Consider the following 14,141-nt stretch of genomic DNA (forward strand, 5'->3'; position numbering starts at 1 on the left):
CGACATCTCCCATGGTTACGTCGCCCTTGGTGGCTGCTTCCAATGTCACGTCCATACCCACGTCGCCTTCGGCGGTCCCCTCTGTCGCCGCATCCATGGCCCGTCGGCTTTCCTGCGCATTCTTCGCACCAAGAGGCGGTGTTGTGGTTACATGGCACACTGATTGCCTGTTCTTGAGGCTGTTTTCGTAACATCTTTTTGCCTCCTCTTGGTCAGATCGGATGGTGACGATCACCCCTTCCATTGAAGGTAATTTGACCTTCATGTGCCTCGTGGAGGGTACAGCTCTTATCCTATTGAGTGTTGGCCTTCCCAATAGGATATTATATGCTGAAGGGGCGTTCACAACAAGGTATTTGATTTTCTCTGTGCGCGAGGCGGTCCCATCTGTGAATGTTGTTCTTAACTCAATGTATCCCCTGACTTCGACTTTATCATCCGCAAAACCATATAAGCAGGCCCCATATGGCCTCAACTGGTCTGTGGATAGTTGTAGCCTTTCGAAGGTCGGCCAGAACATCACATCTGCCGAGCTCCCTTGATCGACCAAGACCCGTTGAACCGTTCTTCCTGCCGTGACGAGTGAGATCACAATGGGATCGTTCATGCGGCACAACATCCCTGAGGTCTTCCTTAGTGAACGTGATGTCCACATCGGGCGAATGGTCCTCGAAAACTTCCACTGACATTACGGACCTCGTATACCTCTTACGCTGTGACGCCGTACACCCGCCACCCGAGAACCCACCAGCTATGGTGTGGATTTCACCGAGGACGGGCGCCTCGTGCTGCTGCCCCTCACTGCCGCCTGGTTGCGAGCCTGGTGGTCGTCCCGCCTGCTTCTCCATCAAGTAATCCTTCAGGAAACCATTTTTCACGAGCTCATCCAACTGATAGCCAAGCGCCAGACAGTTGTTGATATGGTGCCCGAATGCCTCGTGGAATTCGCACCATGATTCCTTGCGAGGCCCTGGCACCTTGTCAGCTTTAATCGGTGGCCTCAACCTGTCGGCTATGCTGGGTACCGCAATCAGATCTTTGAGTTCCATCATGAAGTTGTGCCTTGGCGGCTTGCTTGCTTCTCTCCCTTCCTCTACTCGACTCTTAGGTTGAGTCCTTCGTGGCTCGTAAGCGCGTTTCCTGTCAAAGTGTTTCCTTTCTGTGACGGCTTGGTGAACCCGAACGGGTTGCGTGCGTACCTGTGCCCCAAAGCGGCTTTTGTACTCCTTTAGGGTTTCACCTTGGAACTGCTTGACGTCGAAAAGATCGTACGAGACTGGGGCGGGAGTTCTGTTGGCTAGGTACTGTTCTCTAAATAGTTGTGAAAGTTGGGCGAAGGACGTGACGTGGCCCTCTGGGAGGCTGATGAACCAGTCCATGGCCATCCCTGTCAGGGTGCTCATGAAAAGCTTGCATCTAACAGCGTCTGAACCACCTACCAGCAAAATCTGTGTATGGAACGCCGTGAGGTGTGCTTCGGGATCCTCCATTCCCGTGAAGGTCGCTTTGGGTCCTCTGAATGTATTGGGAATTGCCGTCTCCAAGATTGCCTGTGAAAATGGTGTTGTGAATTCCCTGGGTGGGGATGCAGCCTCCGGTTCGTCTCTGCCACGCCATCTATGGCGTAACTCCTCGTTGGTGCGGTGGAGTTCCTCGCTTCTTGCTTGAGAAGCTGTAAGGTCTGCCTGCATGTGTTCCTGTTCCACTTTCGAGGCTACCACTGCGTCTTGCAGCCCGTGCACCATGCCCATGAGCTGTTGTAGGGTCATCTCTTCACTCCTAGCATGTGCTGGTCGGGTGGTCATGGCTCTCTGGGGATCCTCTCGACTTATCTAAGTGTTGGAATCTGGAACTGAAAGCTTGTGTGGTGGAACCGATGTTTATATCGGCCCCACGGTGGGCGCCAGATGTTCCGGCCGGTTGACCTGGGTCGTCTTTATGCGTGGCTTGTTCTAACGAGCTAGGGTACCTTCGTTCTGCCTCGTCTGTGTGTACCTGAAAAAGAAGAACAAAGGGGCGCCCTCGCGGCCGTTTGCACTCCGACGATCAAGTCAGCTAGCAAGAAACACCAAAGTAACTAGAAACTGTATAACACTCTCAATGACTGAAACTGTATGGCTAAAACTGTGTTGCCCTAATTGTCTTGTGCTCTCAGCAGATGCGCCGTCAAGAACAATTAGGGTTTTCCCTCTGTATGTCTATCTGAGAACTAGGTTAAAACTCATGCAACTGTGAAAAAGCGCACCTCTCTAAGGCTTATTTGTGCCCTATATATAGGTGAAAACTAGGGTTTACCTCTGCGTTGCTTGCTATTATCTAGGGTTCCTTGGAGAAGGTCCTTGTGCCGCTATCTTTAGGATCTTAGCGTATCTGGCCCATGGACTTCCCTTATCTGGAGTGCAATGTATAACCTTATGGCCACTTGGGCTCTAACTTGAGCGTTGTATTTCTCGCGCCATCATACTGTTCGAGTGCCCTAATTAGACACGTGTCATGCACGCAGCCTTCCCTGGATACCTTTAGTGAACACGTGGGCATTGCCACGTGCCCTTTCGACTCTATCATTTATTTTGTGCATAGGGACCCACAATGCCGCCACCCAACTTAGGGTTATCCCATCGTGTGGGCCCCCTCTCTGTGAAATACTTACGTCATGCGGGTTGACTCTTCGGGCGATGTCTTACTCAGGCGATGTCTTACTTAGGCGACGTCTCTTCTCGGCGACGTCTTACTTCTGCGCGATGCTTCTCTTGGGCGATGGGCGATGATCCGTCTTGGTGGTGACACATCTCGGCGATAACCGATTATTTATACTGCAGACCGCCGCTTTTATATACGGCGAGTACGTTGACTTCTTGACTACCTACCTTTCTTTTGTCCACGTCATCACACCCGATGACCCGGTCGGTACACTAATCTTGCTAAATGTATGTTTGCTATTGATCATATAGAATTCCTAGGGTTTGTTATGAGTAGCAAAGGGGTCCATGTGTACAAAACAAAGGTGATGTTTACTTGGCAACACTATCTTTTTCCTAAAGAGTTTGTGATACATAGTGATCATGAATCTCTTAAATATTTGAAAAGCCAAAACAAGCTTAACAAGAGGCATGCTAAGTGGGTGGAATTCATTGAGCAATTTCCTTATGTGATCAAACATAAGCAAGGCAAAGTAAACATTGTGGCGGATGCACTTTCTAGAAGATACACTTTGCTAAATCTTTTAAGTTCTCAATATCTTGGCTTTGATCTTATTAAGGAACTTTATCATGATGACCTTGATTTTTCTCTCATCTATCAAGAGTGTCTTAAGGGAGGACACAAAGATTTTTTTATACAAGATGGCTTTCTTTTTAAAGGAAAACGTCTTTGTGTGCCTCAAAGCTCTATTAGATTATCTCTTGTTAGAGAAGCTCATGAGGGGGGCTTAATGGGTCACTTTGGGGTTGCTAAAACTTTGGATGTGTTGCATGAACATTTCTTTTGGGCTCATATGCATAAATATGTTCATAGTTTGTGTGATAAATGCATAGCTTGCTGCAAAGCTAAATCTAAGATGCATTGCCATGGTTTATATACTCCTGTTCCTATCCCTTCAATGCCTTGGGTTGACATATCTATGGATTTCATCTTAGGATTACCCAAGACATCAAAGGGAGAGGACTCCATTTTTGTGGTAGTGGATCGTTTTTCAAAGATGGCTAATTTTATTCCTTGCCACAAAGTGGATGATGCATGTCATATTGCAAACCTCTTCTTTCAAGAAGTGGTTCGCTTGCATGGGATCCCCAGGTCTATAGTGTCCGATAGAGATCCCAAGTTCTTAAGTCACTTTTGGAAGACCTTGTGGGGCAAGCTTGGAACTAAACTTTTATTTTCTACCACTTGCCACCCACAAACTGATGGTCAAACCGAGTTGGTGAATAGAACTTTAGGACAACTATTGAGATGTTTCATTTCGGGGAATCCTAGAGTGTGGGAGAATTTACTACCACATGTTGAGTTTGCATATAACCGTGTAGTAAATTCTACCACCTCACATTCTCCTTTTGAGGTTGTCTATGGGCGCCCTAGTGGCCGTTTGCACTCCGACGCTCAAGTCAGCTGGCAAGAAACACCAAAACTCTACACCTCCGTATCGGAGCACCGTGAATGGCACTCTGAAGGTGGTCAAAAGAAACTGTGTATAGTGTATATTTTCTCGTTCTGGCAAACAACCTCTCTCCCTAGTCCCTTGTGCGTAGCCTTAAGACTCGAGCAAGCAACTAGAGTGTTTTTTAGGAAAGTCTGCCAAAAGTTCAAACCCCGTTTCCAATATTTCAGGTTCTATTTAAACGGCTCTAGCATTCAAAGCGTCTTAAAGCGCATTTAATTATGAAGCGTTCAGCGCCTTTAAGACGTTTAAACCGCTTGGAGCATTTAAAGTACCTTAAACGCTCGAAACATCAACTTTATTAAATAGCTTTAATTACCTTATACCTGACAAATTAACGTTTCTATTCTGACTTGGCTGCTATTACACGTGGAGGGCCTCACAGCACCGTGACCCCACTTGGGGGTATTTCCTCATGTGAGTCCTCCTACCTGGGAGTGCATCTGCGCAAGGGGTGACTTTTTGGGGGCCAACTCATGCCCCCAAACCTCTAGTCACTCACTTTGAGAGCGTATCTACCTTCCTCTTGTACCCTGCCCCTGGGCGTGACCCTTTTCATGAGTCGTATGTATCCCGAGGGCTTCTCTGGGGCGGCATGGGCACTTCACGAGTCAGATTGTTCTCCACTGGCGCTATTACTATGGCCTTGAATTCACCTTTCTCTTCTCTTTATTGCTAGCCCGGGTCATCGGGGTTTGAGGCCTTCCCACGGCGTCACTCCCTCCATGGTCTTTCCTACCCATGGGTATCGGGGAGCAACACTGTCATTAGCTTGCTTTTCTGACACTCTACCTTGGCGACACCCTACCTTGGCGACACCCTACCTTGGCGACGCCTGCTCTAGGCGACGTCTTATCTTGGCGACGCTTCCTCTTGGCGACGCCTCGCCCTGGCGACGCTTGCACTTGGCGTCGCCTCACCTAGGCGACGCCTTACGTTGACTTTGACCCCGACATGGGCTTTGACTTTGACTTGTCAACGCCCGGGTACGCGACGGTACACAAGCCCCCCAGTCTTGAGCTGATGACTTGTCTTCAGCGAAAAGACTAAGGCCTCGCCCACGCCATCCATGTGGCACCTTGGTGACGTGTCATTCTTGCTGACGCGACACTCCCCAAACTATTGACGCGACATTCTCTAAACCATTGGGGTGCTCTGAATGGCTGATTGGACATCCTCTGAAGCGGGGGAGGTGACACCTTTTGGGGCCACACTTAATCGCGTGCCACGTGGTTCATCACGCAGTCAGCCTCAAAAGTCTCTTGCGCTCCCATTGAGCGCCTAATCTTTTGACACGCGGCTCAATCGCACGGTCCCAAATTAGTTCCTCTTGGGTTGCAAATGTAACGTTTAAGTTACCCAAAACCCCGCGCTCAAAACCACTATTTCATCCACTTTCTCTGCATTCCCGCACTATTCATCTCCTTCGAGCTCTTTCTCTGCAATCAGACACTCAAAGGTATGATTTTTCTACCTCCACGACTCTTCCTCTTCATTGCGTTGCATTACTTTGTATGAACTGCCTGGGACTGTTTGTGTTTCTGCATCTCTACATTCTTTTCGCTTCTTCGTCCTTCTCTGCTCTCTTCTCCCCCTTTCTGGGTTTCTTCGCGTGGGTGGCATTTTCTAGGGTTTATCTTCCCTTTCTGCCTTGGCATCGCTTGTTAAAACCCTTTTGCTTTCTTCTTTCTTCAGCTATTTATCCGCATCATGGTGCGCTCGAAACCGAGGTCCAGTTCTCCCCTCAAGGCTAACTACAAGGCTTTCTATAAATGGGCCTCTGATGATCTTCTGAACGAATGCACCACCTTGACGACCTTTGAGGACTTGGAGAACCATCGGGGTGACCCCATTTATACAACTTCAATACCTTCTGCCGCACCCATGATGCCCACATCTCCGTCTGCCCCGGGAGACCAGGGGAACCTGTTTTGTGTGGATGACAGACCCAGGGGTGGGGCCCCCTTTTTCTTCATGTATCAAACTGTATTTAAACGCGTTGGTGTACGCCTTCCGTTCACACCCTTCGAGAGGGAACTCCTCACGGAGATCAATACGGCCCCTCCCCAGCTACATCCCAATAGTTGGGCCTTTGTTCGGGCCTTTCAAATTCTTTGTGGATATCTAGGCGTTCTTCCTTCTGTGGACGTTTTTCTACTTTTCTTCAAGGTGAAGAAGCAAGGGAAAAGCCTCTAGGTGAGCTTTTCCGGGATCGCTGGCAGGATCCTCCTTTCCCTCTTCCAGAACTCGTACAAAGGCTGGAAAGGAAAATTTTTCAGGGTGTGCTGCGCTAAACAGGACCCCATAGCCTTGGATGGCTTCCCACTATACTGGACAGAGCATCCCACGCTGCTCAAGCCTAAGGCTCTGGATGAGCTGTCCTCTGCTGATATGGGGGTATGTGAGGCCTTGGCTGGCCTGGGGATCGTTTTTGACACGCTAAAGCTAATAGCGTGTGAATACAACGCACACACCCTGTCCACCTATTTTGGTAGGGAGGCTCGTTTCTTGTTGCCCTTTCTTATCTGTGTTTTATTACATCATGCCTGTTCTGTTGGCCTCCTACACCTGTTTCCCTCGTTGCTAAGTGTTCATATGTACTCTTTATGTTTCATTTACCTGCGTGGCTTGTGGATTTATATAACTGTATTGGCGGTGGGATTGGCATTTTGTGATTTGTGTGTACCTGACGCCTTGTGTTCGGTCTGGTGCGGCTTTAACTTTTGTTCTTTGGTTTGTCTAAATGTAGGATCGGTGATGGATTCCTCTAAGAGGATGGTCTTGGCGAAAGCACTGAAGGCTGCTCGTGCCACCAAGGCTGGCGCCTCCACCGTCCCCGCTGCTGATCCAAACCTCCCATTATCCTCGCCCTCACCAAAACCAACTACCACCGAAACTCCACTAGGCCCATCTTCACCACCTCCACGTAGCCCCCAAACACTTCAAACGCCCAATTCACCTCCACCCATCGCCGCAGTACCACTGGTTGTGGCCTCGTCACCTGCTCCAGCCCCCCTTGACAAAGGGAAAAGGGTGTTGGAGATTCTCTCCGATGATGTAGACTCCGACGGCGGGCTGGTCTTCAAGAGGAGAAAAGCTGTTAGGGTTCCCACCCTACCAGCGGCGTCCCCACAGGGAGGGTAGTCCTTCAGGGACAATCTCCCTAGCGCCACCTCTCCCCAACCCACAATAGTCTAAGAGGAAAAAGGCGACGGGGCCGAGTCTGCTCCATCTCCACCACCAGCAGAGGCTTCCGCTGTTCCTGTCTCCGTTTCTGCTGCCCCCGATCTAATTGCCATTCCTCCTCCAATCATGCATCTAATGAGGGGCTTCAACGGGGGATTGATGCCAGAAGGCCCCGACAGAAGAGAAGGAATGCCCTTCTATTTGGGAGCCTTCTTGGCCGTGGCCCTCGATTGGCACGCCCAAGCCAGAAATGCCGCTTCAAACACACAAGCCCTCCAAGCCCTGGAAGCAAGAGTGGCCGCTCTGGAGAAGGAGAAGGAAACTCTGGGACGCCAAAATGAGGCCTATCAAGCCTCTCTGAAGTTGGCCCAAGAGGCCAAAGAGGAGGCTGAAAGGTAGCTGGATGAGGCGATGGAGTTTTAGGCCGACTTCTACGTCCAGGAAGTATCTATCCAGGTTCAAATAACGGACCTCCAAGACATGGTTGAGGCCTCCGAAGAGCTTCAGAAGGACTTGGAGGATCAGTGCTTTGGGCAGGTCGAAAAATTGGAGTGGATGGAGGAGGAGATGGCTACCCAGGCCAAGACATTGGACCTTCTCCAGGTTGACCATGACAAGCTGCAAATCGAGGTCAGCCGGCTCCGAGTGGAGAAGGAGGCTTTGGAGAAGCAAGTGGCTTCCGGGGACTCTACCATTAGGGAGTTGGAGAAGGCCAAGAAGGCGCTCATCGATGACATGGCCGGCACCTTCGAGGAGGGATTCAAGGAGGCTTTGGCCCAGGTTGCCTGCGAGAACCCGAGGATCAACGTTTCTAATTGCGATTTCACCCACCATGTCGTTGACGGACGCGTCGTGCCCCTCGAGTTGGATGACTGAAACGCCAACTTTCAACCGCCACCTTTACCTTTTTTGCGCTTTAAATTCGTTCTTGCCATCCTCTGATAAACTTGTAAATTTTTGAACTGTTTGCACTTTTGTTGGGATAATGGGTTTTGTATAACAATTCCATATTCGTTCTTCATTTTTGTATGCTTCAATTGCTTTGCCTGTACTTTTGCTTGTTTCTTTCGCTGTGTTGGGCGATCCTGTACATCCAGCGCCTTACTCCCAATGTGTACATCAAAACCTGTTTCGCCTTCGTATCTGTGAGGCCTCTGCCTCGTGAAGGCGCTGGCCGCTCCACCATTGCTGCACGCAAAAGTCGAGACCTGCTTTGGGCCTTAAACACTTGGGACAAGATTGTATTTCAGTGCCCACGCCCATGAAGAGGCCTGTCTAACAGTGCCGTATCGTCCATGGGGTGTCTTAAACACTAAGGCGATCTGTCCCTTGATTCTTGGTGCTTGGCGCCCACGCCTAAGGAGAGGCCTGCTACAGCAGCGCCGTATCGTCCTCAGGGTGTCTAGAAATGCCAAACACCGGGAAGGCTCGAAGCCCCCCAGGGGGTCGTTCCCTCCATGGTCTTTCCTTCCCATGGGTATCGGGGAGCAACCCTGCCAGTGGTTCACTCGGCATCTGGCGATCTCGTCTCCCTCCACAGTCTTTCCTACCTGTGGGTATCAGGGAGGCGACGCCGCTGGTGACTTATATTGGCGATGCCCTCGACATCTCATGCTGGCGACACCTTCGGCGTCTTCTACTGGCGACGCCTTCAGCGTCTCATGCTGGCGATGTCCTCAGCGTCGTATACTGGCGACGCCCTCAGCGTCCTATACTGGCGACGCCTTCAGTGTCTTGGCGATGCCTGGTGCGGTCAAGCCGTTGAATTTACCTTGGCATTAACTTTGACTACGACTCTGGTCGACGCCTAGGGGTAGCGGAGAGCTTAAGGTCTCGCCCGCGCCATCCACGTGGCATTTCCCGTATGGCTGATGGGACGTTCCCTCACTTGACTTGATCCTAACATTTTCTGAGCTTCTGACCCATTCTCGACGGCGCATCATACCCTCGGGCATTCTGTCGACGCGACGTTTTCTGAATGTTAACCAGTGGCGCCAGGATCATCCTCCCATCCTCTAACACGTGGCTTGACCGCACAGTGCTCCCATTTGGGTCGTTTGGCGCTCTAACTACAATATTTAGATCTTCAAAATCTTGTACCTACGTCAATCATCTGTGTTTTCTCACACCCTCCTTGCACCGTGATCCGGTCGGTCATCGGTAGTCGATGACGTCAGCAGCAGATAACCACGTGGACCACTCGCACGGTGACACGTGGATCAGGTGGTAGAGAAATCGGGGAGGAGATCACCCGGTATGGTTATCGGTGGTCAGTAACCGAGTGGCCACCGACAGATCAGTTCCAAGATAAACACCCGGGGGAGAACGCGAGAAGCAAGAGAGCACCGATCAGTCATCGGGTGCATGGTCATCGGGGTTTCGTGTTACACGTAGTTAAACTGGGACTGAGATTCCCAGCGAGAGCGTTACGCATGGATCTCGCATGATCATACCTCAGAGAAAGAAGAGCTCCTCGTCGGTATAGTCGTGCACGAGAGTGGCCTGAGGGAGTCAGTAAATCGGTCAGTGATTGGTTACTCTCTCAACCCATTACGTGCATGGCATCGTGAAGGGGAAATCGTGTTTGCAGAGAGCAATGCTTGGTGAGTGTGCCTAGTCCTGCCACACCTGGCGTTCTCCTGGGAATGTGCGATTTCACCCAGATGGAAGAAACGCGCTAAGTTACTCCGCAAGGGAATAACTTAGGCGCACAAGAGATGCGCTAGAGCCCTTCAGGTGGAGGCACGTGAACGGTTAGATGCGAGTTGCATGCCTCCACGTGTCACTGTCTGAGAGGGGCGCGACCCAGATAAAGGTGCACTCCGTGTCGTGAAAGGTACAGACAGAAAATCCAGACACCCACGACCCTGACTGTGGTACGTTTTCGTACAAAAGTATAACAAAATTCTGACATGCTCAGAGGACAGCGTAGCAGAATTCTGTTAGGCACAGACACAGAGGGGGATAAAAAGAGAATCAGAGGGAAATACGCACACACTGTTTTTTACACACATTTTATTTTCTAGTGATTTTGGGATCTAACTTGAGCGTCGGAGTGCAAACGGCCGCTAGAGGCGCCGTCTGTGTGTTTGCAGGTTGCGTTCGGAGTTCCAAGGAGGAGGTTCTAAGAGTGTTCTTCCAGATAGCACAGTTACTAGAGGCGGGACAAGCAAGCGACAAGGCAATTCCTCCACGCTCGAGTTCTCGGCAGGATCACACGGCTACACAAAGAATTCCTTCCGCGTTCTTTCTAGTTGGCATTTTTCCTACCGCACTCCTAACGCGTTATTCTCCTTTGATCTCCTAGCTCTTTGCTCATACTTTGTGGCGCCATGTCTTCCCAGGTTCCTCCCCCTAGGATTAACCCCACGAACCTGTATGCATGGGCCTCGCGCGAGCTCTTTGATGAGTGCTCATGCTTGCTTTCTACCAGGGCCATAAGGGAACACAAAGGGAATTCATGTTCCTACGATCATCGTGCCTTCGCGAAAAGGCATGATGACGACATCACCGTGCTTCCTTGCACCTTAGGGGAGCCGGTGTGCGGGGACGAACGGGCCAACGACGGGGTCCCCTTCTTTTACTTCTACCAGGTGGTATTCAAGAGCATCGGCGTGCGCCTGCCCTTCTCCAGGTTTGGGAGGGAACTACTGACGAAGATTAACACTGCTCCGGCCCAGTTGTATCCTAATAGCTGGGCTTTCGTTAAGGCCTTTGACATACTCTTTGGCTTTCTGGGGTGTGCACCCTCGGTTGATATCTTTCTTCACTTCTTTGTCGCACGGGGCGGACCGTGGCGTCCATGCTAAGGTGATGGCATAGGAAGTCAGGGTCGATGCCGGGCATATCCGAGGCGGACCATGCGAAAGCATCTAAATGGCGTGAAATGACCCCTGCCACCTCTTCCTGCTCTTCTTGGCTCAACAAACGTCCCAGCTTAAACGTTTTGCCGCCTATCTGCCTTTCCACCACGTTAGCCGCCGACTGATCCCTGTTATCTTCCTTAATGGGTGCCGCCCGGTAGCGCTTTCCAGGCGTCGACTCTTCTACGGGCGATGTGTCGTCAGGCCCCTCCTGCATGTGCGTGTCTGCCTCGGGCGCCGCCCCAACGAGTGTGGCTTGGCAAGGCAATGACTCTGTGGGCGTCGCCTCAATCAAGGGTTTTATCTCCATCATTGCGTCTGCTCTTGGCGGACGCTCGAACACCATAAACACGCCTCTCTTCGTTTTCAGGCTATTCTCATAACATTTCCGTGCTTCCTCCTGATCCGACTTGATGACAATCACCTTGCCGCTGAGATCCGGCAGCTTCATCTTCGTATGGTGCGTGGAGGCTACTGCGTTCAGCCTATTCAACGTTGGTCTGCCCAACAAGATGTTGTAGGCGAAATTGGCGTTTACGACCAAGTACCGGATGCTTTTGGTACGCGAGGCCTCTCCATCTGTGAACATTGTCCTCAACTCCAAGTAGCCTCGGACTTCCACCTGGTTATCTACAAACCCATATAAGCACCTTGTGTAGGGTCTCAAAAGATCGGGAGACAACCGCAACTTGTTGAATGTCGACCAGAACATGACAACTGCAGAGCTTCCTTGGTCGACAAGAACACTGTGCACCTTTCTGCCCGCCGTGACAACTGAAATGACCACGGGGTCGTTGTCGTGCGGCACAACATCCTGCAGATCCGCCCTCGTGAACACGAGGTCCGACTCCCATGGATCACCTGAGATTCTTTCTTCAATTGAGTTGACCCCCCTCGCGTATTTCTTTCGCTCGGAGGCGGTGGGTCCTCCGCTGGAAAAGCCACCAGCAATGGTATGGACTTCGCCGAGGACAGGCATCTTGTGCGCTTGCTCTTCCGCTGGCGCTGGCAGGGCCGCGGTCGTGGAGGGCTCTGCGACATAATCCTTCAAAAACCCGCTTCTCACCAACTCATCTAGCTGGTAATCCAGCGACAGGCAGTTATCGATGTGATTACCGAAAGCTTTGTGGAACTCGCACCAAGAGTCCTTGCGAGGCCCTAACACCTTGTCAGTCTTCGCCGGTCGCCTCAACCTTTCAGCTATATTGGGCATGACAATCAGATCCTTCAACTCCACCACAAAGTTGTTCCTCGCCGGCCTTGCCCTTTCCTTGGCCGGGCGATCCCCTCCTGCTGGACCCCGGGGCTAGGGTTTTCTGGTCTCATAGGGGCGTCTCCCCTCTGGCTTCTTTCTCCCCGTCGTGGTCTCGTTGACCCTGACGGGTTGAGCCCGCGTCTGCGTTCTCGAGCGTGAGGGTACGACGCCGGTGCGCTTCTCACACACCTCTCCTTCGGAGGCGATATGTTCCACCGCCCGACGCCGTATTTTAGCGAAGGTCCTAGGGCGATTGCGAATAATGGATTCGCAAAAAGGGCCGGAACATACGCCTTTTCTAAATGCATACACGATCATAGGCTCCTCCGAAGTACCAACTTTTACTACTTGGGCCCCGAAACGGTTGATGTATTCCTTCAAGGTCTCCCCTTGATACTGTTTTACATCAAACAGGTCGTAAGAAACTGGCGGTGGAGCCCTGTTCGCCAAATACTGCTCTCTAAACAGTTGCGACAACTGCTGAAAGGAGGTGATATGGCCGTTTGGAAGGCTGATGAACCAATCCATTGCCATCCCCGTCATGGTGCTCATAAAGAGCTTGCAGCTCATGGCATCGGAGCCGCCTACCAACACCATCTGCGTGTGGAATGCAGTGAGATGCGCCTCGGGGTCCTCTATCCAGGTGAAGATCACCTTGGGTCCCGCGAACGTGTTGGGGATTACTGCATCCAGGATCTCCTGCGAGAAGGGTGTGGAAAACTCCCTTGGTGGGGTGAGATGCTCGGTCTCATCTTGTTCACGTTGCCCTTGGTTACTGCTCAAACCCCGACGCAACTCTTCATTCACGATATGGAGCTCTTCATTTCTCGCGCGCGAGTCGACGAGATCCGTCTGCATGCGTTCTTGTTCCACCCTCGATTCCGTCATCTCATCCTGTAGCCCCCGCATCATTTCCATGACCTGCTGCATGGACATTTCCTCACTCGCAGCGCGTGCGGTACCTTGTCTAGTGGTGGCCCTCATTCTTCGCTGTTTCCTCCAACTTCTGCCAACGTTATGGTGGCTCCGACGCTCAAGTCAGCTGGCAAGAAACACCAAAACTCTACACCTCCATATCAGAGCACCGTGAATGGCACTCTGAAGGTGGTCAAAAGAAACTGTGTATAGTGTATATTTTCTTGTTCTGGCAAACAACCTCTCTCCCTAGTCCCTTGTGCGTGGCGCCCTTCAAGAGGAGGAAAGCTGCGAGGGTTCCCATCCTTCCAACGGCGTCGCCCCAGGGAGAGGATTCCTTCGGGGACAACCCTCCAAGTGCTACTTCTCTTCCTCCCACAATGGTCCAAGAGGAAACAGGCGAAGGGGCCGAATCTGCTCCACCCCCGCCACCGGCAGAGGTCTCTGTTTCTCCTGCTTCCGTTGCCGCTGCCCCCGATCTTATTGCCATCCCTCCTCCAATTATGCATCTGATGAGGGGCTTTAGCGGTGGATCAATGCCAGAAGGCTCAGACAGGAGGGAGGGAATGCCCTTCTACTTGGGAGCCTTCTTGGCCGTCGCCCTAGACTGGCGCGCCCAAGCTAGAAACGCTGTTCTGCAGATACAAACCCTCCAGGCCCTGGAAGCCAGGGTGACTGCTTTGGAGGAGGAAAAGAAGACTCTGGGACGCCAAAACGAGGCCTACCAAGCCTCACTGAAGTTGGCGCAAGAGGCCAAGGAGGAGGCTGA

At 51.5% G+C, this 14,141-nt stretch overlaps 2 protein-coding genes across 2 annotated transcripts; both read right to left on the minus strand.

The window, feature by feature from the left end:
* Nucleotides 1–434: 434 nt before the first annotated feature.
* Nucleotides 435–1,805, minus strand: LOC137839269 (uncharacterized). The gene has a single exon (XM_068648389.1). The coding sequence runs from the start codon at nucleotides 1,803–1,805 to the stop codon at nucleotides 435–437; it is 1,371 nt and encodes a 456-aa protein (XP_068504490.1).
* Nucleotides 1,806–12,508: 10,703 nt separating this feature from the next.
* On the minus strand, nucleotides 12,509–13,393 carry LOC137839270 (uncharacterized). Its single transcript, XM_068648390.1, has one exon. The coding sequence runs from the start codon at nucleotides 13,391–13,393 to the stop codon at nucleotides 12,509–12,511; it is 885 nt and encodes a 294-aa protein (XP_068504491.1).
* Between the last annotated feature and the right edge of the window lie 748 nt (nucleotides 13,394–14,141).

The sequence above is a fragment of the Phaseolus vulgaris genome, chromosome 3, assembly GCF_000499845.2.
Source record: "Phaseolus vulgaris cultivar G19833 chromosome 3, P. vulgaris v2.0, whole genome shotgun sequence".
Lineage (NCBI taxonomy): Eukaryota > Viridiplantae > Streptophyta > Magnoliopsida > Fabales > Fabaceae > Phaseolus > Phaseolus vulgaris.

Coding starts and splice junctions, on each gene's coding strand:
- LOC137839270 (XM_068648390.1), bottom strand. CDS start 13,393: ATGTCCATGCAGCAGGTCATGGAAATGATGCGGGGGCTACAGGATGAG.
- LOC137839269 (XM_068648389.1), bottom strand. CDS start 1,805: ATGACCACCCGACCAGCACATGCTAGGAGTGAAGAGATGACCCTACAA.